The sequence below is a fragment of the Moschus berezovskii genome, chromosome 2, assembly GCF_049115385.1.
Source record: "Moschus berezovskii isolate FMDL1 chromosome 2, NW_MosBer_1.0, whole genome shotgun sequence".
Classification (NCBI taxonomy): domain Eukaryota; kingdom Metazoa; phylum Chordata; class Mammalia; order Artiodactyla; family Moschidae; genus Moschus; species Moschus berezovskii.
The window spans coordinates 74565001-74590974 of NC_142461.1; the positions used below are offsets into that span (position 1 = coordinate 74565001).

The following is a 25974-nucleotide window of genomic DNA, read 5'->3' on the forward strand; positions in this document are numbered from 1 at the left end:
AGATCCTCCAACTTTTGACCATTTATTTTTACCATGTGTCAGTAGATCTTGCTTGCAACCATTATTACAGTGGTGTTCTAATGGTGATTTTTCCGTCATCTTGAATTTTTTTCTTTTTTTAGTGCATGGAAAGCAAAGAAATCCATCTCTTCTTATTGCAGTTTCTATATACAAGCCTTTGGGAAATGAGTTATCAAAAGTATTTTAGATTGGTACCTTCTAGATCATTAGAATTAGATAATAATTTAAATTTTGATTCATGAAGATTTTGTTGTAACTGACTACTTTTTCCTGGGAAAAAAAAAAGTAGGCCCCCTCTAAATGGCAACCCACTCCAGTACTCTTGCCTGGAGAATCCCATGAAGGGAGGAGCCTGGTAGGCTACAGTCCACAGGGTCGCAAAGAGTCGGACACGACTGAGCGACTTCACTCACTCACTGAACCCTTTCCCAGTGTGTGATGTGATGTAATGTGATTTTACATAGATCAGGTCAGCCAGGCTGCAGTTGCTGAGTGTGTTCGTCCTGTCAGTTCTGTTCCTGTAGTGATTTACTTCTTTTTGAGATGATAGAGGGTTTTCATCCTTCACAGCATAAAAAGGGAATAGGTGTTGGAGCTGCCACCCAGGCATTTGGTTCCACCTCTTACTTCACATGGTCCGACCAATGCTGGAATGAGACTCCATTTAGAGTGGCACTGATGGAGCCTTTCAATAGCTACTCAATGAGTGACCTCCCACAGGTGACTCCATCAGCCATGGGCCCCCACAGGAGGGCTGGGATGCAGAGGTCAGCTGCCAGATGTTCACTGTATCCCCACAGGGTCTGCGGTACTAAGTCACTACATTAGGAGAACTTATCAAGACACATTTCCTGTTCCCAGGAGCTCAAACTGATTTGGAAGCATGATAGGAATGATGCTTAATCAATGGGAATGCATAAGTAATAACTGAGTACATTAAAGAAGGCTAGTTCACTTGGAGTGTTGCCAGGTGGTGGGTCGGCTGGGTTAGCTGAGATGGGGCTGGTGCAGGAGCTGTGCTTTAAAGGAAAAGAAGAGGTGGGTTTCGAGTTTGAGAAACATGAATGTTGATGAGTTGGAGGGAAACCCCAAGCAGGTCACTGTGCGTTATGCAGGAGGGCAGGTTCCATCTGATGTCCATTTCCTTCTCTGCTGGAGACGGTGCAGAGAGCAGGCTGATAGCCAGCAACATGATTCAGCTTTGAGAGGAGCCAGTGAACCTGACCTCATGGGCACGTGGGCCACCGCGCTCTGCTTTTTCAGCTCCAGAATCCCCCTGATCAAAGGCTTTTAGTGCCCACTTCGGCAGCACATATACCAAAGATGCTTTTAATTGGTAAAGAGTTATCAACACTTGTACAGATTTCTAAGGGTCAAGAATCCCTAGAAGGTATCACTTTCCCCCTCAACAAATTGAAAAATTCTAACCAAAGCGTATATAATTGCATAGCCATCTTTTTGTGCCCTAGCTAATCTTTTGAGCTAAGCAACAATTGATCTATATAAATGGATCCATATAAATTGTATCTATGTCTCTTCTTTGTCTTCATTTGAAGAGCGGTCTAAATTTTTCTTTGTATTTAGGGGGGAAAAGCTTTTTTTTTTATTTTTGCCTTAGGTCCATTTTTATTTTTTGGCTGCTCTGGGCCTTTCTTGCAGCACATGGGCTCTTTGTTGCTGCACAGCGGATTCTCTCTACTTGCCGTGTGCAGGCTTCTCTTATTGTGGAACATGGACTCTAGACCTTATGGGCTCCATCACCCTGAGGCATGTGGGATCCTAGTTCCCCAACCAGGGATTGAACTGATATCCCCTTCATTGGACCCTTTTTTAAAACCACACTCTACATACTCAGGAAGAGACGTTCCATATGCCTTAAGTATAGTGTGGTTGGTTCAAGTTATACTTTAAATGTAATATGGATTGTATTTTAATCTTTATATTGGGAAACATATTATTGGGTTCTTGATCATTATTCTGACATTTTGTAAACCATTGGAAATTCTCTGGCTCCAGGATTTCCTCTTCCATAAAGAGAACTCATGTTCTTCCTGGAGATTTAATGGCCACTCTGAAATAATGTCTCATAGTTAATAAGATTTTCATGACTTTTACAAACTATATACTTCAGTAAACATACTAATGGATATACAATGAAGTAGCTCAAACCAGATGGTTCTCAGTAAATTAACAAGGACGAGTGTAACATTCCGATGGGGAATAACACATCACAGAAAGCCTTGCTCATAAAATTAAGTAACCCTCCATCAATGTAAATAAACATGATAATAATGGCTCAGCATTTTGTATCTTCTAAGTGCTTAGAGCAACCTTGTAAATAAGCAAGGGCCTTAAGAGGCAGAGTGGAGACAGACTTCTAAATAGTGACATTGACGGCAACTTTCATTTACCCTGATTCAATTGGAAGAATTAATTAGTTGGTTCTCCAGGTCACAAAATGAAAATGGTGTGACATTTTGCTCAGCTTCAGGGAAGGTCTTATACAGACATGCATTCAGTCCTGCAATTTTTCTTTTTTTAGGTTAGCAAGTTTTTAAAAAATGATGAAAAGGCTGGTGTTTACATTGAGCTTCTTTTGGTCTTTGTCTTAAGAACTCAAGAGCATCTTTAAAAGTTGTCATCTTCCTTTTTTGTCAAAAGGTAAAAAGTTGTTGAAGGATCTGGATTTGAATCTGCTCTGTTACTTTCTGGCTATGTAGTCCTGATGAATTGTAAACCCCTCTAAACCTAAGAATCCTCACTGTTACGTGGGAAACCTGATAAATAATGTCTGCGTGGGTGATGAGCACAGTGCCTGGCCCAACGAGGGGCTTCGGTGATAACGTGCTCAATCTACAATATGTGCTGAAAAAAAGAAAAGGATGTTCCCCCAGCTCTAAGAGTCTGCAGTCACTCTCCTCTCTCCTTCTTTCACTGAGCACACGGATGAGCAAAAAGAAAAGGGTGCATGTCAGTTGGATGGGGAACTGCAGGCTAGCAAGAGGTGTGACTCCGGCAGAGGAGTCAGAAATAAAACCTAGGATCCCTGCGTCTAGAAGCGTATGAGTGGGGGCCAGCGAAGGCTCAGAGTGGATGCCCAGTAATTTATCTTCTCCGCCTTTCCCCCCACCAACTATTGCGTGCACACCATTCATGTGGTAAGACACAAAGAGCAGTGATCAAAGCAAGGTGGAGAGCTGCCCATTGAATCATCCAGTTCTCTGAGTATACTGGGGTCTGAAGGAAAAAAGAGAACCAGCCCCTTCTTTTAAGTGTATTATTGCATCTACTTTTCTGTCCTGAAATGAATTCATAAATAATATGCCCTGCTAACATATATAATTTTTTAAAAGGCTGATTCTCTAACATGAAAGAGAAATAAAAGGAAAATACTGTGCAAAACGGTAAAAGATATTTTGTGTATACATAGTCCAGAAATGCTGTACCGAACCCACGGAGCACACTGGAATATTTTGTGTATACATAGTCCAGAAATGCTGTACCGAACCCACGAAGCACACTGGAAGGCAGCAGTGGTGTCCCATGCCTCCTTACAGTGAATATGTTTGTATTTAAGAGGAATAAGACATTGAGTTGAAGCTGGTCGGCCCTTTTTGCTTATAATTGCCATCAGCAAAGAGAAGCTAAATAGAAAGGTGCCTATACATAGATACGCAGATATACACAATTGGCATTCCTGTGACAGCTTCAAATATGGACTAGTTAGGATACGTTGTCCTGGAGACCCAGAGCTTCTGGGTGGCATTGACTTTACTGCCATGATTTTTCTGAAACAATAATGACTCTTTGGTGAATTCGAATAAAACAGAGCACAAAGGTTCTTTGATTTACATGGCAGTTATGTTCCTGGAAAACTCAATGTGTATTCAAATTGTGCCAAAGAGTAGATTCTGTGAACCCACATGGGAGCTTGGGAGGCATGTGAAGGCCTGTGGGAGTGGACAGCTCTGCCCCATGCAGGACTGTTATCCCATCTCAAGGCATCTGGCATCCTTGGTCCTCAGCCAGGGGCTAGGAATGCACCCGCTGACCCAAGAACTGAACATGTGCTCACAGGGTCTAGAAAGCTGTCTTTATATCACACCCTTATAGGGATACAAGAATAAAGGTGAGGACAAGTCTGAGGGGTAAATTTAGTTTTCTTAAAAACTGGATTTTTCTAGAACTGAGAGTTACCAATATTCCTCTGGGTCTCTTTGGTCGCCCTTTGTTTTTAAAATAAAGCCTCCTTTAGAACAAAAACTGCCTTTCCTTGCTTTTCTGATCACAAATTGTCTTTATGTTCTGCTAATGATTATTCCAAAAATTCTGTTTTTTCTGGTTTTCTTGTTTCCCTTTTTGTTGCCTTTCGAATTTGCCATTACGTGTCCTTCTATGACTTTAAAACCTGCAATGACTTTGTTGTAATTTTATTATGCTTATCTGTCCTAACCAGTATTTTATAATAGATACTAGTTCCATCCAGGTGATTTTCAGGGCTGGGATATAATTGAGGAAATAATGTTCATTATTTCTTGGTGTGATTTGAGGGACTGAACAGCCACTTGTAACAGCCTCCACATCACCTGGTTATGACATTGTAACTCTTTCTTCCAAATGGTATTCAGGGTATGGAGACATCACTGGACCTGCCCTGTGGGTCTCAGGCAAGGCCATGGCCCACATCTCACTCTCCACGGACCCCTAGACTCCTAGGATCCCCTCTAAAGTGCCCAGGATCCAGGCCCAGAGGGTCTAAGACAGCCTGGCTATATGTCTTTTTTTTTTAATATATATATTTTTTAATTAAAAAAATACTTTTTCTTTGCCTGAGACAGGTCTCCATTACAGCACTCGAGACTGTTGATCTTTGTTGTGTTATGTTACATCTTGCATACAATCTTTTAATTGTGACATGCAAACTCTTAGTTGTGGCACGTGAGATCTAGTTCCCTGACCAGAGGCTGAACCCCAGGTCCCCTGCATTGGGAGCTCGAAGTCTTAGCCACCGGACCACCAGGGAAGTCCCCATGTGTCTTTTTAAATGTCCCACATGAACCTGATGGGCACCCACAGGCACTAGGGGTGATAGCAGCCGGGCACACCTTAGAGCCTTGGTTTCCTTATCTGAACCCATCAGTGCTATGTGCGAATCCAGAGGGTATACATATCCAGTCCTAACTTAGGAATGCCCAGTGGATGTCCTGCTGGGTCAAAAACAGAGAAGCTACAGAGCCCTCCCCCTTTTATTATTATCTGTTTATGGGGTTGACGTGGCTTCCCAGGTGGCGCAGTGGTAAAGAACCCATCTGCCAGTGCAGGAGAGGTAAGAGGTACAGGTTTGATCCCTAGGTCAGGAAGATCCCCTGGAGGAGGGCATGGCAACCCACTCCAGTATTCTAGCCTGGAGAATCCCATGGACAGAGGAGCCTGGCAAGCTATAGTCCATCGGGTTGCAAAGAGTTGGACACGATTGAAGCGAGTTAGTTTGCACACATGCTTATTGGGTGCTTAGGAGGTTTCCATCGTTGGAAGGAAGAACAGAAAATGACTTGTTACCTACACAAGTCCAACTCTGAATCATAAAAAGCATTACACTTCACCTGGCACAGAAGGCTGAAAAAAGTCAGTGTTTATGAGACTGAGGTTCTGTTTTTCCTTTTCCAGCTGACCTCGCAGCATCCTTACGCTGAAGTTTTCATCGGCCGGCCACACGTTTGGACCGTTGACCTTGGCAATCAGGAGGAGGTCGAGGATGCTGTGAAAGCGATTTTAAGTCAGAAGGTTGTTTCTTTTATTCCATCTTCTCCATTGGTAATGTGAATGGGATGGTGTAGAAAGTATCCCAGGCCCTTCCTTTGAGTAGTTAGAATGTTTCCATGTCAGCTTAACTCGGGCATTAGGAAACAGCCCAGCTAAAGGACTGGCCTGTGGATTTGGTGGATGTTCTACCACAGAGAATGAGATGGCTGGATGGCATCACCGACGCTGTGGACATGAGTTTGAGTGAACTGCGGGAGTTGGTGATGGACAGGGAGGCCTGGCGTGCTGTGATTCATGGGGTCGCGGAGAGTTGGACACAGCTGAGCGACTGAACTGAACTGAGACATGGAAATGGAGCTGGTGTCCAGGTGAATGTGGATTCTGCAGATCTTTCAACATGACTTCTGGGTCCCATGTACAGTAATAGAAGCCTGAATTGTTACTTGAGTCTTCAACCTAATTATGTAGCTCTCCTAAAGATCATAAAAGATAGTCCTGCTCCCCTGCAAAAAAAAAAAAAAAAGAAGTGAGAAGGACAAGGAATAATTAAGGAATTACTGGGAAATGTTTTTCTGTAGCATCTATTTATTTGGCTTTTCTACCTATACATCTTATAGAATTTTATATAAGAAACTAACTTCTCTGGATTTTTCCTGATCAGTTCAGCATCATGTATTAAATACCTACTGTATGCACAGCACTTTCTGAACCACTATAGGGGATGTTTACTTCATAAACATAAAGGAGGCTCGTTCCACTTAGGATCTAGTGACACCCCCTCAGGCAGTTACTTAACCTCTGAGTTACTAACCTTCCTCATCCTTGATGAAGGATAGTTTCATCTGCTTTACAGGTGCTTGAGAAGATTCAATGAGACAGTGAATATAAAGTGCTTAAAGGCAGTGTCAGCATCATCATAAACATTTAGTCAGTCATATGAAGTCAACAGGCTTCCCAGGTGGCTCTAATGGTAAAGAACTCACCTGCCAATGCAGGAGACATGAGAGACACGGGTTTGATCCCTGGTTCAGGAAGATCCCCTGGAGAAGTGCATGGCAACCCACTCCAGTATTCTTGCCTCGAGAATCCCATGGACAGGGGAGCCTGGCAAGCTACAGTCCATAGGGTGGCAAAGAGTTGGACATGACTGAAGTGACTTGCCACACACGCACACATGAAGTCAGTGTTAATATTACATGTGCAATAATAATATTTTTTATTGACATATAATTGATTTACAATGTTGTGTTTCAAGTATATAGCAAAGTGATTAAGTTATCTGTATATAAATTCTTTATCATATTCCTTTTCCATTATGGTTTATCACAGGATATTGAACATAGTTCCCTGTGCTATACAGTAGAACCTTGTTTATCCATTCTATATGTAATGGTTTGCATCTGCTAGCCTCAGCTCCCAATCCAACCCTCTCCTGCCCCCTTCCCCTTGGCAACCACAAGTCTGTCCTCTGTCTGTGAGTCTGTTTCTGTTTTGTAGACAAGTTCATTTGTGTCGTATGTTAGATTCCACAAATCAGTGATGTCATATGCCTTTCTCTGACTTGCTTCACTTAGTATGATAGTCTGTTGGCTGTTGGTCCATTCATGTAGCTGCAAGTGGCATTATTTCATTTTTGTGGCTGAGTAATACTCCAGTGTGTGTGTTTGTGTGTGTGCGTAAGTAATATATGTACCATGTCTTCTTTATCCATTCTTCCATCGATGGACATTTAGGTTGTTTCTGTGTCACGGCCATTGTAATACTATAATATTCTTATTTTTGTTAGTGATAGTCTTGATTTTCACTAGATTGTAAGCAGCAGGGGCAGGAACTATATCTGTCTCACTGCTGTGTTCTCAGGACCCAGCATAATGATGTACCTAACAGATGGATGGCGTGGAGGGAGTGAAGATAGATATTTGCAAATCACCACACTAAGGCGGAGTATGTTTGGTGCCAAGACCAACATGCCAGAGATTGAGGAGTGTCTGTCTTCTCTGCTTTTTTTTTAATTGAAGCACAGTTGATTTACAATATTTTGTTAGTTTTCTGTGTACAGAAAAATGATTCAGATATGTGTGTATACTCTTTTCATATTCTTTTCCATTTTACTTTATTACAGGATATTGAATATAGTGCCTTGTGCTATACCGTATAGGAGCTTGTTGTTTACCTACTTTATATATAGTAGTTTGTCATCTCAAACTCCTAATTTATCCCTCCCCACTCCTTTCCCCTGTAGGTTTTTCTGTGTGTCTTCTCTGCTGCTTATAAGGACATCAGGAGAATGCAGCATTGAGTTAAGTCTCAGAGGATGAGTAGGGATCTGCAAACCTAATCTGAGAAGTGGGTTCAAGAAGATAAAGAGTTGGAGGAACAGTGAGAGTCACGGGGCAGAGTCTAGAAAGGCATGTATCCTGGGAGGAGTAACCAGTTGACCCATGTAACGGACCATCTGACCCCTTTGAGAAATAAAATGTGTACCCCACAGGAGCCAGTTTCAGCTTACTGAGAACATCTCCAGGGAACAGGAGCATTCCAGTGTTGTCCATGTCCCTTTAGAGGGAGTATACTTATTGAGCTCTGGGGTGACTGCTCAGAGCTTCCCATCAGTGATGTGTTCAATCACATCTCTGCCTCAGCAGTTTAGGGCAGCAGAAGTTCCCCAGACCTCTAGTGGCCAAGCCGAGAGATGAAGTGCCTAGTGAGGCTGGCTGCCTCAAGAGTCTGCCGCACGCCTGAATCTTCCCCACCAGAGGGTCCTCCTCGTAAAGATTGAAAGCTCTTCTTTCTTCAGTCTCAGAGTCCTCTAGGGTGTTAGCTTCGAGAGCTGCCATAACAAAGAACCACAGCTGTGGTTTAAACAACACAGATTTATTCCCTCACAGTTCTGGAGGCTCCAAGCCTAAAGTTAAATGTCGGCAGGGCCATTCGCCCTCTGAAGCCCATCTTGGAGGGTCCTTCCTTGTCTCGTCCACCTTCTGGTGTTCTGGGCTTGTAGCTGCAGCACTTTAATCCCTGTCTCTGAAATGGTCTTCATATGTGAGTCTCTGTGTCTTCTCCACTTCTTACCGAGACATCAGTTGTATTGGATTAGAAAGAAAGAAAAGAAAGTGAAGTCGCTCAGTCGTATCCGACTCTTTGCAACACCATGGACTGTAGCCTACCAGGCTTCTCCATCCATGGGATTTTCCAGGCAAGAGTACTGGAGTCGGTTGCCATTTCCTTCTCCAGGGAATCTTCCTGACCCAGGGATCAAACCCGGTCTCCCACATTGCAGGCAGACACTTTACCCTGAGTCACCAGGGAAGCCCTTACTGGATTAGAGTACACCCTAAATCAGTGTGACTTCATCTCACTTGATTGTATCTATTTGCATCTCCAAATAGAGTCCCATTCACAGGGTTATGGCAAGCTACTCCAGTACTCTTGCCTAGAAAATCTCATGGATGGAGGAGCCTGGTAGGCTGCAGTCCGTGGGGTCGCTAAGGGTCGGACAGGACTGAGCGACTTCACTTTCACTTTTCACTTTCACACATTGGAGAAGGAAATGGCAACCCACTCCAGTATTCTTGCCTGGAGAATCCCAGGGACGGAGGAGCCTGGTGGGCTTCCGTCTATGGGGTCACACAGAGTCGGACACGACTGAAGTGACTCAGCAGCAGCAGCACAGGGTTAGAACTTAAACGTATCTTTTTGGGGGGACAGTTCAACCCACAACACTTAGTTAAGTGTGCATGGCCTCAAAGAGGAGTAATTCAAAAGTTAATGTACAGACAGAAAATCTTGGATCATGAAGTTCAAAACCTTGTAGCTAATAGATCCCTTTTGTCAGACAGAAATCTCATGGGAATGCCTGACACATAAAGCACTGAGCGGGTGCCAAGTTCTATCCACTCCTAATTGAGGCTCTGTTCACTCCATGGAACATCTACTGTTCCACGTTTTAAAACCCTTTCCCTTGGTGGTTTAAACAACACAGATTTGTTTAAATAATCTTAAACTAAGTCCACTTAACTGGGGGGGGTGTGATAATTATAATAGATGATATGTAAGAAGCTCTTTCTACACATGTAGAATCTCCCTATACATCTTTCTGAGCCTTATCTCATTTAATCCTTCTACAGATAAGAACATTAAGGTTTAAAGAAATTAAGTAATTTACCCAAAATCACACAAGTAGTAGGACCTGGATAGAAATTAGTATTTTGAGTGGTTTATTAAGATAAAATTTAAAAAGAAAAAGCATGAAATGGAGTAAAGGAACAGGTGAGAGTGAGAGGGATGAGAGTAATACAAAAATGATTGTCATTGGAACCCGTAAGCTTGTTATAAATGTGCCAGAAATTTGCTGCCAAGATTTCTCAGATTTAATTACAAGATTTAAGGTTGCATGACACTCAAAAAAGCAAGAAAACATGACGCATCATTAAGAGAGGACTCTGTTAATAAAACCAGACCCAGAGATGACCCAGATGTTGGAATTATCAGACAGCAAATTTTAAATGCTGAGACAAATATATTAAAATGTTTGATGGAAAAAGTGGACGGCATATGTGAACAGATGGGGGATTTCAGCAGAAATGGAAAAAAAATTTTTTAAGCCAAATGAAAAAATACTAGAACCGAAGGTGCAGACAGTATCAGAAATGAACTCTTTCGCTGGATTTATCAGCAGACTGTACACAGCAGAGGAAAATAGTCAGTGAACTTGACGACTTGTCAGGAGAAATTATTGAAATTAGAGAAACAAGATAAAAAGAGGGCACGTATGAGATCTGTGGAACAACATCAAACAACCCAACTTATGTGTGATGAGAATTTCGGAGGCGAGAATGACCAGAAGAAACATTTGTGAAAAGATGGTGGCTAAGTATGTTCTAAAATTGCTAAATGACCTCAACCTACAGATCCTGGGAGCTCAGTGAAGGCTAAGCAGGATAAATATGGAGAAAAACACAGTTAGGTACATTGTAGCTGAACTGCCAAAAATGAAAGATAAGGAAAATAATCTTGAAAGTAGCCAGAGAAAAATTTATTACATTCAGGGGAATAACAGTATGAAAGACGACCAACTTCCTATTGGAAGTAATGGAGACCATAAAAGATTCCAGATTCCATAGGAGCCAGAATGTGTAGAGCCTTCAAAAAGATCACCACAGGGATTATGAATTTTATTCTAAGTATGATGGGTCCAATACTTTGGCCACCTCATGAGACGAGTTGACTCACTGGAAAAGACTCTGATGCTGGGAAAGGCTGGGGGCAGAAGGAGAAGGGGACGACAGAGAATGAGATTGCTGGATGGCATCACCGACTCTGTGGACATGAGTTTGAGTGAACTCCGGGAGTTGGTGATGGACAGGGAGGCCTGGCGTGCAGTGATTCATGGGGTCGCGGAGAGTCGGACACGACTGAGCGACTGAACTGAACTGAACTGATGATGGGTAGTTTTGAACAGTGGAATGGCATGACCTGTCTTACATTTGAAATCATCAAGAGAAATTACATGAAGTGTCTCACTTAAAATTCTCTACTTAGTAGATGGAGAAGATAAGACTCAACCTGTGGTCTTCTGCCTTCTAAGACCATATCTCATTGACTGGTGCCGAGCGACCTGTCAGGTGGGGCCATGCAGCGGTTAACTGATCTCAGATTGTAGTTCCCAGAGAAATCCACACTCTGACTTAGAACACCGAGTGATGCTAGAGGAGAGAGGAAATCCCACAGGAAGGAAGAAGGTAAAAGGAGAAAAGGAAGGAAAGTGTGGGGGGACAGGGAAAGTTTCCAATGCCAGGAGGGACTGCATGGTGCAGTCTGCAGGCCTCCTTCCTGTGGCCATGATTAACAGCCCTCCTTCCACCAGGCAGGATGATCAAACAACTCCCCCTGCTTCCCCTTAACTGGCCCTATTTGGGGTTCTCAGTCACTGGTGCGGTTTCACACTCCCTTTCCTTCCATTCCCCCAAAGAGGCCTTGACTTTCCCTGAAGGACTGTTATGCAGAAAACTCTCTCTCTCACTGACACACACACACACACACAATCTGTGCAACAGATCTAACATCAGAGACTAGCCAGTGCTCAATATTTCTTAAGCTGCAGAGCTTTCCCACGCAGAGGGCCCTGTTCCCATCCACAGCAAGATGGCTCATGGCAGAGATGACTTAAGAATATAGTTTCTTTTCTTTTTGGCTTTTCCTTTATAGGAAAATTGATTCCTTATCTTTTAGAACAGTGAACTGGCCACAGAGCAAGTAATGGGTTGGTATCCCTTTGGTTAACCTGGGTTTGGTTGGTAGGGAGACATAGGAAGAGCCATTTTTCTGTTTATTGCATGAGTTCTTTGAATTAATTCACTTTAATTTCTAATGGATGCCCTTTGGAATATGTTGTAGGAATGACCTTTGAGTGTGTAGTATGCTTCCTACCACATAGCTGGATCTGTTGGTGGCATGACACACAGCCACTGATGTTTGTTTACCTCACTCTAGAAATCCTACTTATCCCTTTATAAATGAAACTGATATGTCAAGTCCTCTATTATATGTTTTTTATTGTTGTTCTTATTCCTCCATATATTTCCCCACAAACATGGGGGGAGACATATTCTCTAGCCTATTACAGAAAGCTTCTGGAATCACTCACAGGTTGGTTAAATAAATATTCTTTAAAAGAAAATAAAAAGTATACATTGGGTGTAAAGGACTCTGTTTGGGTTAGAAAGGGCACAGCAAGTGCAAAAACTTGAGATGAAAAGATGCAGGAAGGAAGATGTAAGTCAGTTAAGGAATTTTGTGCTCATCCGAGATGAACCGTCTAGGGACAAAAGGACCTCAGCCCTGGTATGACTACTTATGGCTCTGCCTCTTTTGGCTCTCTCCGGGTAGATGTGGGCAGCAATCGCTGTGTGATATGTCATCTAATTGTGTATTCAAAGACACGTTATGAAAGTAACAATGGTAGATGATGAAGATTTCAAATGTAATGTATGAATCAACACAGAAAATGGGAGAATGTGCCTTGAGCCCAACTGCTTGGCTTCCCACAGATAAGTATCTTCTCTGTCAGTTTCCCATTTTCATCAGGCTTAACCTCACAGATGTTTTGTCCAGGCCTCCACCCTGTAGATTTGAGACAGGCAAGTGCGGACTTAAGAGGGAAGTGGTGAACGTGCTAACTGCTGTTGGATTCTCTGAAGCTGTAAAAAATTGGATTACTGGTGATTTTCTCCCAAGTGTAATGTCCATTTCAGGTTAATAATGCCGGACAGCTGCCCCTGAAGACACAGACCTCAGAATGTTGGCATAGGCAGTGCAGAACTCCAACCCACTTTTCTTTCCCTTCCACCAGGTATCACAGTATTGACCAGATTGCCTCCCCCACCCCAGTGAGGCACCTTCTGCATTACTTGCACCCTCAGATACAGTCCAGGCTCCTTAGGGTAGAAATCTCAAGTCCTTTATGGAAATCCAGTGAGCTGCTTTCTAGCTTAGCTCATTAGCTTCCATGATCCTAGTTCTGTCCTCCCACACTCCTCCTTTCAGGTCTAATTTCCCACTACTTGCTCCCCCTAGAACATCTTCCATATCTTGGTCCTCTCTCAATCTTGACTTGCTGGAATCATAGATGGTCTTAAAAGCCCAACATTAGCAGAAGGTGGCTTTGACCTTCTAGCCTCCTGGGACCTCTTGCTGAAATCTCTGTGATGCGTCATCACTGTTTTTTCTCCATGAGTTCTTTGGGTACATTTTCACCTACTGGTACAAAAGGAAGTTTTTTCACTGTCGTGAAGTAACTCAGCGCATGCCTTTCTCGGGGTAGGAGGCCTGCGTTCATTCACCAGGTGTTTGCTGGTTCCAGTGTGTGCCCTGCTGCTCAGCACCAGGATACAGATGACCCCGCAGCCATGGACCCTGCCCCATTGATCTTACCTTCCAACAACTGACACTGTCTACCTTTGGTTGAATGCCTGCCACGTGTTAGACCCTGAACTAAGCACTTTACTTTTTCCCTCGATGTAGTATTCACCACAGATTCCAGAGAATGGGTTTTTCTTCTCACCGTTTCACACGTGAAGGATCTGAGGCTCAAAGATGGTAGTTAATTTGCTCTGGGTCCCACAGCTGATAAGGAGCAGGGAGGTTGTGAAGACAGGTCTGCTGATTTCCAGGTTCATATTCTTAGCCCCTCACCTGACTGCCTGCAGGCATTGGCACCTGAGTGTGGGTGAACCAGTGGAGAACTGGGTACAGATTATATGTCTGATGTCCTCCTCTTTCATGATCTGTTTCTGCAGATTGAGCCATACATGCCGTATGAATTCACATGCGAGGGGATGCTACAGAGAATCAATGCTTTCATCGAAAAACAGGTAAGACTCTCCTAAGTCCATCTGTCCTCTCCATTCCCTCCCTTCTGGTACCCCAGGCAACTCATGAATAAGTAAAAGCTCACCGTGTTTCTGCGAGATTTTCCTGATTTGGAGGATTCCACAAGCTAGATGAGGGCTTCTTGAAATTTTAACATGTGAACTGCCATGGTCACCCAGAGGAGTCTGGCTGTCATTGGAGTAAAAATGTCCTTGTGGGTGGAAGGTCAGATGGATACTGAAGGAAGGGACTGGATGGTCAGGATGAAAACCTTCACCATCAGACCTGTGCCTTGTCCAGGAACCACACAAAGACTTGGGTGGGGAGTGGGGGACAGATAGATTACTCAATATATGTCGGTAATTCCAAATAGGTAGGACTCTTCAGTGGTTTTCAAACGTTTTTAAAAATAGGATTCCTTTTCAAATGAAACTTTACTTGAAATCCAAGTATATAAAACAGATAAAAGCAAAACTTTACTTCCAAAGCTGGAGAGGACTCCTAGGATCCTACCACCCCCAGCTGAGTTGGGACACTGTGTCTTGTGCTCAGAGAAGTAAAGGCCAGAAGTGTCATTGCCATCATTTTAAAACATCTTAATTCCTTAGGCTTCAAAAATAACACAGAGCTAGAAATAGGCAGGCTGAGAGCCCCCGTGGGTAGGGGAATATGAGGTCCTTGACCAGGTGCGAGAGATGAGGGGCTCTGCTTCAAAGCAGAGCATCTTAGCGCAGTCAAGAGATCCTGACACGTAGGCAGGGAGGACTCAAGGCTGAAAGTAGAAATGGCGTGTTCAGAGTGAAAGTAAGCGTGTACTGTAGGCCAAAGCATGTTTCCAAGGAAAGATTTGAGGCCACAGACTGGGGTGAGCCGTGGACAACCCTGAATGCAGCCGCTGCACAGAACCAGCCAGAGACAGAGGCTTCAGGGGCCCGGGCCTGATGTTCTGAACGTTTGTTAAGGGAAAGAGAGACTACAGTGCAGCCATCCACTGGCGTTCCAGCCCCTCCACTGAGGCCTTCTGGCTGTATGATTTGGATGTGTTAGCTTCCTCCCCTGCAAAATGAGGATGATACTAGAACCTCAAGCGGCTAATGTGAAAATAAGCTAGTACACATGAAGTGCTTGGAACAAGGCCGACACATATGTTCAATAAAGACACACTATTGCTGTTGATTATTTAATATGCATTATTATATTATTATGTGACTATGTATTCTACAGGAGTATTCATCAGACTTTACCATGAGAGCTGAGCATTTGAATCACTATCTCATTCACTCTTTATGTGACACTTAACTCAAGAATGACAGTATCGTTATCCTGACGGAGGCAGCCCTTTACGTACAGACTTTACATCCCAACGCATCATCTCATTTATCCTCACAGTAATCCTGGGAGGCAGCAATCATCGCCCATTCTCTGGATAATAAGAACCAAGAGTTTCGGCCGTGGGGCTCAGTCATGGGATCAGGCTGGGTGCTGGGTTGGTTTGAGCCCACGCAGGCTTGCGCCATCAGCACTGCTGGAGCCTCAGGCGATGACAGTTGTCCCAGAGCTATACTTCCCATCCTCTTTGATCTCAAGAAGCCGCCAGCCCTTCCCCAAGGTGCAGACAGGGATGCTGTGGCCTGTGGCAGTGAGATTTTAAAACATCACAGACTTTACTACCCTTCCCGGAGGCTGAGATCTTACCAGGATCCCTGCCAGAACCCACTTCCACCTTTCCTGTCTCCACTTCCTCTCAGGAAAAATGGTTACTCACCACCACATTGTAAAAAGACATTTTGAACTTTATATCAGAGTATCGATGGTTTACAATACTGTATTAGTTTCAGATATACACCAAAGTGGTTAAGTTATACATGTGCATTCTTTTTCAGATTGTTTTCCCATATAGGTTATTACAGAATATTAAGTATAATTCTCTGTGCTATACACTATCAACTGTCCTTGTTGATTAGTATATATATATATATATATATATATATATTAGTGTGTATATGGCTTCCCTGATGGCTCAGTTGGTAAAGAATCTGCCTGAAATGCAGGAGATCTGGGTTTGATCCCTGATCGGGAAGATTCCCTGGAGTAGGAAATGGCAACCCACTCCAGTATTCTTGCCTGGAGAATTCCATGGACAGAGGAGCATGGCAGGCTACAGTCCATGGGATTGCAAAGAATCGGACATGACTGAGTGACTGTCATTGTTACTTGTGTGTATATGTTAATCCCAAACTCCTGATTTATCCCCTGACCACCACCACCTTTCCTCTTTGGTAACCATAAGTTTGTTTTCTATTGTCTGTGAGTCTTTCTGTTTTGTAAAAAAAGTTCATTTATATCATTTTTTAGAATCCACATATAAGTGGTATCATATGATATTTGAAAAGACTTTATCATATTTACTTGAAGACCATCTTTCTTTCTTCCCTAGGATTCTTGAATGCCAGCCAGTCCTTAGAAGTTATCATGTGACCCATTCTTTTTAAACCTATTACTAAATTTCCTTTCAAACAGGAAGGTCCTGTTCCCCAGATAGACCTTGTTAAATGGTCAGTGATGCAGGGCCACACCCAGTTTGGTCCCCTTGACATCCAAGTGCCTAGCCCTCTGCCTGGCAGGGAGAAGGTGAACAAAACAGAAAGAATGATTAAATGAATGAGGAGGGTAATGAGTGTGTGTGCTTTTCATTCCTGTGTGCCAAGATCCAGCAGGCTCATCTTGACCCTAATGACTTGGAGAGACAATTAATAAAATTGTCTCCTAGAAAACATGCTCATAAAATTGCCCTTTCACACTTCTCCTGGGTAGAGATTTTCTTCTGCAGAGCTCTGCAGCTCACAGAAACCCAGGGGTTTCTTTTCTGCTTGCTGTTATTCATGCATCCGCTCTGGAAGTTTTAGTCAACTGGAGGGGGCTGCAGACTGTTCCTGGAGTTGGGGAGAAGGTGTCAAAGGATGAGTCTCTGTCCTCAAGTAGCTTCAAGGTCAGGACAATGGGCAGTGCTGCTGCCATTGATTGCATCTGTCACAGTGACTACCCGGGTGTGCTTTGGGATCATGTAACTCAGGTGGAGTGTGGGGGTGGGAGAGGGGAGGGAGAGTGTCTGGAAGCACTTTGCAGGAGATGAGTCCTGAAGGCAAAGTGGGGGTTCCTGAGAGATGCGAAGGCCTGGGGGAGAAAGAGAAATGGTGGTGAGTTGGAAGGTTGGCTGTGACTGAAGAGAGAGATGATGCAAGAGGAGGTCGGAGGAGACACATCGTGAAAAGATGCTGTGGGCTCAGCTTAAGAACTCAGAATTTGATTCTGGGACAAGAGGAGGCTGAAGACAGGTTTTAACTCAGGAATACGGCAGTGATGCTATCAGATTGGTGTTTTAGAAAAATCACTCTAGGAATCGTTTGTGTTTAGGGGCATTTCTTATTCAGCATTCTCTCAGTGCTGCTAATGAGCAATAAAGGGGCCTATTTTGAGTTTATCCTAGGCCTCCGGGGAGGGTTTTCTTGAAGCCATAATGTTCCCCAACTCCAGAAGGAAATTAAGAAGGCAAGACCCCATTGGTTCACAGATCGGGTCTCTGCCTCTTAACGATTAGCTCCAGGCTCTGGTGTTTCAGAGCTTGGAGTGTTCATTATTTTTGCCGCCCAAAGACCATCTTCAAAGAGCAGTGGGAGGAGAGAGGCTGTTTCTGGTGTGAGCAGGAAAGCCTCAAGCTTTGAAGGGTGGCAGCAGTGCACACTTGCCATCTCTTAAATCGTAGGAACGCCACAGCCCTAATTAGGCTGATCTCTGCCTTCAGAGCCCTCTGTGTGATCTGCTAAGAGAATAAGGAAGCTTTTATCCCAGAACCCTTTCAAGGTTGTTCATCACACTCACCCCAGGCAACGGGGGCCAGAGGATGCCATTTGACCGCAATTGAGAAAGCCCTGGGCCTCAGAGTGTACTCTGTACAGAATGCTTGACAGCAGGAAACCTCCCCCTCCAGACCGGGCAGCACCCAACAGGAATGAATCCTGGTTTTAGGAAAACCACTTGCTTTTTCCCTGAATGCCCCCATTCCCTCTACTGTGCAAATAGTGTCGATTTGCATAGCAAGCCCTATTGCATTGCTCTCCAAGAGAAACACCCTCTCCAGCAGTAGGAGCTGACGCCAAGGAGAAAAATCCAATGTATCCTAAGATCCAGAGCACTCTTCTCCCCTAATCTGGGTGTGTTCAGGCTTGTTAAGTTTCTTGTTATGCATTTCTTGAGAAAGACTTTGGTGCTTGCCTCAGGCCATAGAGTAGAGCAAGTTCTTTTGATGGAATATCAATGCTCAGGTTAATTTCTGAAAGCCATGCTCACATTATTTTGCAAGGAGCTGTATCATTTATGAGAAAAGCACTCTGGAGATAGGGAGGGGGAGAAAAGAGTTAACTCCAAGAGCCACAGTGGAATCAACTTTAGCTCCTGGGAAATCTGGTTCATGGGGGCCCATCCTGACCTCCAAGGGGCATGTTCTAGATGCAAGAACAAACCTGGCAGGGAATCTGGATAGCTCCTCATGGAGGGGAGGGTGGAAGTACCAGGTCACAGGGAAAGAGGAAGAGGAACCAAAACAGGGAGAAGGTTGGCAGTTGCTTAAGAAGTATTCACTCGTTTGAAAAATTGGTGGTTGCTGTTTGCCCAGCCATTCCTGAAACCAGGGGGGTTAAGTGGGCAATGGTTGAGTGCTGGGCCCTAGAGTCTGACAGCCAAGTTCACTTCCTGGCTTAGCCCCTCCTCTCAGTGACCTGGGTCAAGTTTCCTCTTCTGTACGGTGGGGATACTACTACCCACCCCAAGGGGTTGGTAGAGGAATCAAGAAATGAATACATGTTTAAGGCTGAGAAGGTACCTCGCACAGAGTAGGTTCTCTGAAAGCCTTAACTTCTGCTGCAGGAGCCCAGAAACCAATTTACTTGGTTTTCACATAAAAGACACAGCTTCTTGCAAAATGATGTGAGCACAATCATCCTGTTTAGTATTTATAGGGTTTTTACAGGAAGTAGAAAATATAGCTGAAGAGCATGTTGTAAGAGCATTTCAGGTGTGTTTGTTTTTTAACAACTTTATTGGGGTGTAATTTACAGTCCCTCAAATTCACTCTGTGTAAGGGTACAGTTCAGTGGGGCTTTTTGTTGTTAATTATTGGGTTGGGCGATTACTACCACAATCTAGTTTTACAGCATTTCCATCACCCTAAAAATCTCTTTTGTGCCCCTGTGCAGTTTCTCAGCATAATGTTTGTAAGGTTCATGTATACTGTAGCATGCTTTAGCACTTCATTCTTTTTCGTTGCTGAATAGTATTCCATTGTATGAATACCATGTTTGTTTACCCGTTCTCCAACTGATGGACATATGGGTCATTTCCACCTTTTGGCTTTTGTGAAGAGTGGAGTGCCACCTTGGACATTCACATGTATGTGCACATGTGCTTTTGTTTCTCCCAATAGACTCCTCCTATAGAAGAGTTTGAAATGTGGGAGGTTCATGTCTAAATGTTTGCAACATGAACTTGTTGGCTTGCAGTGTAAAGATCACCGTAGAGATTAGTCACCACAGCTCAGCTTCACGACCACCTCTGTTGCCCTTGTGGAAATGTAAAATTGCACCTGCTGCTGGGAATCAGCCCCAGGGGCCACCCCTGGACAGAGTAAACTCTTTTTGAGGACAGGACAAGTTGAGAATGGCAGGTACCAGCCAGCAACTGAAATGTGTTTAATCTAATGGGTCACGCATGATGTATTGAACACTTTTTCTGTGCTTGGCTCTGGATTCCTCTGCTGTAACATAAATAACAAATATGCCCCTTACTCCTCACCTAGCTGGCTAAAGTTGGCCCAAATCCCAATTTCATAGCCTTGAACCTGCTTCCCACTCCCCATCCCCTTTTCTTTTAGCAAATTCCTGACCTTACTTCCTTTAGATCCTGCTTCCAGACCTGTATCTGAATCCACCTGCACCTGATATGTCATGGGTATAATAACTCAATCAAAGGTTTAGCCAGACAGCCACTCAAGGTGGAGGGTTTATGGAAAAGATCCCATCACCTACATCAAAGAGGGAGGGACACGCAGTGTTGACCCTGCTAGCGCTTCTGTCCCAGGGAGCAGCCTCCCCTCTCCCCACCCGCTGTCTTCTCCAGTTCTTTGGGTGTTAGGTGAACCACATTTCCTCCATACTGTTACTTAGCCTTTGTTACAAAGGCAGCACCCATCTTTTTCATAGCACGTTGTGTTCATTGGTTCAGAACATTACTTCTCATAAATGTGTTGATTAATAGACCTTTCTTACTATTGTTACTATAGGGAAATTTCATAGTGAAGCAAACTTAGGGAAATTTGGTGACTGGCTAGAATCATTATTAGAGAGGAATGCAGATGTTCTGTGTCTAAGTGAGCTTGTTAACCAGATTGGAAATTACTGTTTATGTCTCTTCTGGTTATGTAAAGCTTCAGGGTTAGAATAGTATCTTTTTCTATTTCTATCAAAGCCCCAGGATGCCAAAACCATTCAGTGCTGTTCAGTGACTCTTTATTGAACACTAATTATCTGCAAAACACTGTGTTTGTGCTAAGCCACTAACTCCTATTTAGCCTACCAAACCCAGCCCGGAAGTCCCCATTTCCTGGAAGCCTTCTCTGACACTACCCCCACCCCTTCCCGTCCCCAGAGTTAATTCTCTCCCTCCTCTCAGTGGCCTTTACATCCTGGTTGGACATCTGTTGTGTACTGTTCTGTAATTTTTTTAAATGCGGGCCTTTGTCCCAGAGACTCTGTCTCATGCACATTCAGATTTCCAGCACCCAGGGTAAGTTTTAATAGCTGTTTGTTAAGTTTTGAAGAGATGCCTGAGAGACCCTTCAAAGCCACCCTGTGAGCATTTCATGGAGGTTTGTTGGAAAAAGATGCCTGAGGCTCTTCTCTCTCTCTCTCTCTGCACTGCTGTGTGGCTTCCTAACTGTCTCTGTTCCTGCTTCTGCTCCTGTCTGCTGTTCTCAGCTCAGCAGATCCTGTCACTCCTCTGCCCAGAATTCTCCAGTAGCTTCTATCTCACTCCAAGGAAAAGCCAAGGCTTTATATGCACCACCACCCCCAAGCTCTGGGTGCTCTGACCTCCCAGATACCATCTCTTCCTACTTCCAGCCCCGAACGCGTGCACACACACACACACATATGCACACACACACATATGCGCACAAGCACACACAGAGCTCAGGCTGCGTGGAACTGCCCTCTCCTCCTGGAACCTGCTGGCCGCTTTGCTGTCACGGCCTCCACACTTCGTTTGCTGCTTGCTGTTATGTCCTTCCCAGACACGTGCTGGCTCACACTTTTCCTTCCTCGGCTTTCCTTGAATGTTGCCTTCTCAGTGATGCCTTATTTGAATACCCTCTTCCCCAACAGTCCCAATTCCTTATCCTCACTTCATTCTTACTTAGAGCAATTACTAGCTTTTAACATTACATATAATTTATTTATTTTGTTTCTCTATCTCCCTCACTGAAAAGAAGCTCTATAAAGGCAGGTGTTTTAGTTCCTTTTTTTCTTTTTAACCAAGTCATCCCCGAGGGCATAAAAAAGTCCCTTGCTCATAATAACAGTAAGTGCCAACCCATGGTGTTTGATCATGCACATTTCTGAGCACTCTACACATTATAATTAATTTACTGCCCCCCACCACCACCACAGCTCTCTGAGGTGGCTGCTGACAGTTTCATCATTTTACAGTTGAAGAAACTGAGGCAAAGAAAGGTTATGGAGCTCGCCAAGACCACTCAGCTGCTCGGAGGAGCTGAGATTCAAACCTAAGCATCCTAACTCCAAACCCTTATGCTTTTCTGCTTCTTAGCAAGTACTGCTACTGCTACTGCTGCTACTGCTAAGTCACTTCAGTCGTGTCCGACTCTGTGTGACCCCATAGATGGAAGCCCACCAGGCTCCCCCAGTATTTGTCAAATGAACAAACGAGTGAGTTGAGTGAGGGAACAAGGAGACGAGGCGTTGCCCTGTTAGCTGATGCCGAGGTTGAGTGAAACAGAGGACCTCTCACTTTCCATGAGCACCCAGCAGGGCTGGCACCTGGGGTGAGAAGAGGTTTATGACAAGCTGTTGTGTCAATTGTGCCCTGCAATCAGCTGGACAAAGAGATGGCCCTTGTGGACGATTGTCATAGGTAATCCAGGGAACTCGACTTTTCCCTCTGAACCCTGGCAGCATATAATGTTCTACCTTGGGATATTTAACATCTCTCAGTGCCCTCTTGGCTTCCCTGGTGACTCACATAGTAAAGAATCCACCTTCAGTGCAGGAGACCTGGGTTCAATCCTTGAATCAAGAAGATCCCCTGGAGAAGGGAATGGCAACCCACTTCAGTACTCTTGCCTGGAGAATTCCATGGACAGAGGAGCCTGGTGGATTGTGTTCCATGGGGTTGTAAAGAGTCGGACATGACTGAGCAACTAACGCTTTCGTGGGTACCCTCTTAAGAGTCACTTCATTTTTTATCTCACAGGAGTTATATAAGGACTAAAGGACAAATGGTATTATCTGCATTTTCGATGTGAAAGCAGGCAGAGGGAACTTGAGGAGCATTTGTGAAGTCCCACAGCTGGGAGCCAGAACCATAATTCACATCCCCACTCCCTCCTGCCTTACCTGCATTCTCCCTCTCTTCAAGCCTGTTCACCTTCAGCCTTTCCACATGGTTCACCAAGCCTTAAAAAGGGCCTGCTGCTATTTTCCCTATTTCTTTTTTAAAATTTATTTTATTGAAATATAGTTACTTACAATGTACTGTGGTTTCTGGTGTATAGCAGAGTGATTCAGTTTTACATATGTATAATAGTTTGCATCTGCTAGTCCCAAACTCCCAATCCATCTTTCCCTCACCCCCTTGCCCTCTTTGGTAACCACAAGTCTGTTCTCTACGTCTGTGAGCCTGTTTCTGTTTCATAGACAAATTCACGCATCTTATTTTAGATTCCACATATGAGTGATATCATATGGTAGTTGTCTTTCTCCTTCTAACTTAATATGACACCCTAGGTCCATCCATGTTACTGCAAATGGCATTATTTCATTCTTCCATACATATACATATATACACATATACATATATGTGTGTATACATATATATGATAGGATTCCATCATATATATGTATATATATATCACATATATGTATATCATATCTTCTTTTACCATTTGTCTTTCCATAGACGTTTGGGTTGTGTCCAGGTCCTGGCCACTGTAAGTAGTGCTGCTGTGAATATTGGGGTGCATCTGTATCTTCGAATTAGAGTTTTCTCCAGGTGTATGCCCAGGATTGGGATTGCTGGATCATGTGACAACTCTCTTTTTAGTTTTTGGAGGAACCTGCACACCGTTTTCCACAGTGGCTGCATCAGTTCACATTCCCACCAATATATCCGCGTTATTCCTGCTCCTACTGGCACCCAGAAGAGGCTAGTGAGTGGATGCCGGACCAGCCCCTGCTGAGCCAAAGCAAGGGTGACTGGGACCCAGGAGTTCATGTGGAGTTGAGTTAAGCTCTCCTGATAAAGGGAACCTGCACTGGGGGCTGCAGGGTGTATCACGAACTGAGCAGGTGGGCTCGGTCTGCCCTGCCTGGGACGAGGCACAGGGCTCCATCTATCCAGCGCTGCCCCGCTTCTGCACGCGCCAGTGCTGCAGTGCCTCCAGAGCCCAATACAGGGCACAGGCACCGCCTCCACAGAGGGACCAGAGGAGGGTGGTGAGCATTAGGGGAGCGCCTGCTGTTTGCCAGCCTTCAGCTCAGCTGCGCCACCCACAGTCTGGCAGCATCACTCCGTATGGACCAGCAACGGAGGCAAGACCAGACTGAGCAGTGTGCCCGAAGCCCTGCCCCGGTGAGGCCAGGCCTCAAATCTAGGTCTCGGATCTGAAGCACATTCCCTGGCCCCACCACCTCCTAGTTTAACATGGAAGGATCTTTCTCCCCGTTTCAGTTTTATCCCGTGGACGGCATCGCATAACCACATGAGGCTCAGATGAATAAGAAGCAGTCTGTTGAGAGTCCACCAGGCTCCGCAGGTGTAGACACCACCCTCGGCTCTCACTGCCTGTGGGGGGACGCTCTGCAGTGTTCTTACCAAGCTGCAAAAGCCAGCGTCTGCATCTTCAGCGGTCACGGTGTCCAGTGACCTCGGTTCCCTAGTTGTTTGCCTGTTGTGTACAGTCGCACAGTAGGCTTTGGTGTCCGTTAGACTGTGAATCTCTTTATTATAATACTGAAAGGCTGTAAACGCTATCAGATTGCTCCTAAAGAATTACAGCAAAGTTGCTTACAGTCGGTCAGTTCAGTCGCTCAGTCATGTCTGACTCTGCAAGCCCATGGACAGCAGCACACCAGGCTTCCCTGTCCATCACCAACTCCCAGAGCCTGCTCAAACTCATGTCCATTGAGTCAGTGATGCCATCCAACAATCTTATCCTCTGGCATCCCCTTCTCCTCCTGCCTCCAATCTTTCCCAACATCAGGGTCTTTTCCAATGACTCAGCTCTTTGCATCAGATGGCCAAAGTATTGGAGCTCCAGCTTCAGCATCAGTCCTTCCAATGAATATTCAGGACTGATTTCCTCTAGGGTTGACTGGTTTGATCTCCTTGAAGTCCAACGGACTCTCAAGAGTCTTCTCCAACACCACAGTTCAAAAGCATCAGTTCTTTTGCTTACAGTAGCCAGCCAGAAAAACAAACCAAAAAACCAATGCTTAATCTTTTCCAAATATCCATGTACATGCTCAGCTTTGATCAGCAATAACTATGTAGATCATCATGTGTCTTCTTTCCTATTTGATGGACATATTTTCAAAGTTCAGCCAGTAAGTTGCCATACACTACCTGGTTAGAGAGTGATAGCCACCAGTGAACACTCAGGGTTCCCATTCAGGGTGCCTGGGTCTGCCGTCATGCTGTCACCCTTAGTAACAGTGTCCAGATCAAAATAAGTGTGTTACACAGGCCTTAGCAACTCCATGGATTATGCTGAAGATGATCACAAATCTGAAGACCTAGATGAGGTCTTCCGTCCCTGGGCTGTTAGGAGGACACTCTGCATACTCTCCTGCTCTGTGGCACTGTCGAAACCTTAAACTAGATCCTATTAAACCAGTGCATTTCTATCATCTCTGAATTATTAGACCCTTCTGGAATCTTCTGTTTTCAGCTGATACAAATTCAGACTCTAGGTTTCCTGACCTCATGCTGGGAAGTATTTGTTAAGCCCCAAACTCACTTGGGCTTCCCAGGTGGCGCTAGTGATAAAGAACCCGCCTGCCAATGTAGGAGACTCGGGAGGGTTCAGATCCCTGGATTGGGAAGATCCCCTGGAGGAGCAAATGATAACCCACTCTAGTATTCTTGCCTGGAGAATCCCATGGACAGAGGAGCCTGGCAGGTTGTAGTCAATGACGCTGCAAAGAGTCGGAAGCCACTGAGCACACACTCACTCAGGTTCAAGCATGCACATCCTCACGTGACAGGATGTAATGTGGGAGACGACAGCAAGTTCACCTTACTGGTGGGAACTCAAGCCCTGATGAGGAGACTGGAATAGAAGCCTACTTGCCGGTTACCTTCCTCCACGTGTAATGGCATCACCTCCTTCAGGAAGGAAGTGGGGAGAAGCAGGAACCGTAGAAATCATCAGTTTCATCATCTACATTTTTCTGATGAGGAAGCTGAGGTTTGAAAGAGGAAAAATGCAAACAGCACAGAAGGGCCCCCTGGATGCAGCTCTGGCCTGCATTC

The 25974-nt window shown here is 44.5% G+C and overlaps 1 protein-coding gene across 9 annotated transcripts in view; it reads left to right on the plus strand.

Moving 5' to 3' along the window:
* The window catches only part of MGAT5 (alpha-1,6-mannosylglycoprotein 6-beta-N-acetylglucosaminyltransferase), a 407856-nt gene that overhangs the window by 364594 nt on the left and 17288 nt on the right, over positions 1-25974 (plus strand). For all 9 annotated transcript variants that reach the window (XM_088829001.1, XM_088829003.1, XM_088828985.1 and 6 more), the window contains 2 exons: positions 5689-5805; positions 14082-14156. In XM_088829001.1, the coding sequence (XP_088685127.1) occupies positions 5689-5805; positions 14082-14156 (192 nt within the window). The remainder of the gene's footprint in view (positions 1-5688; positions 5806-14081; positions 14157-25974) is intronic.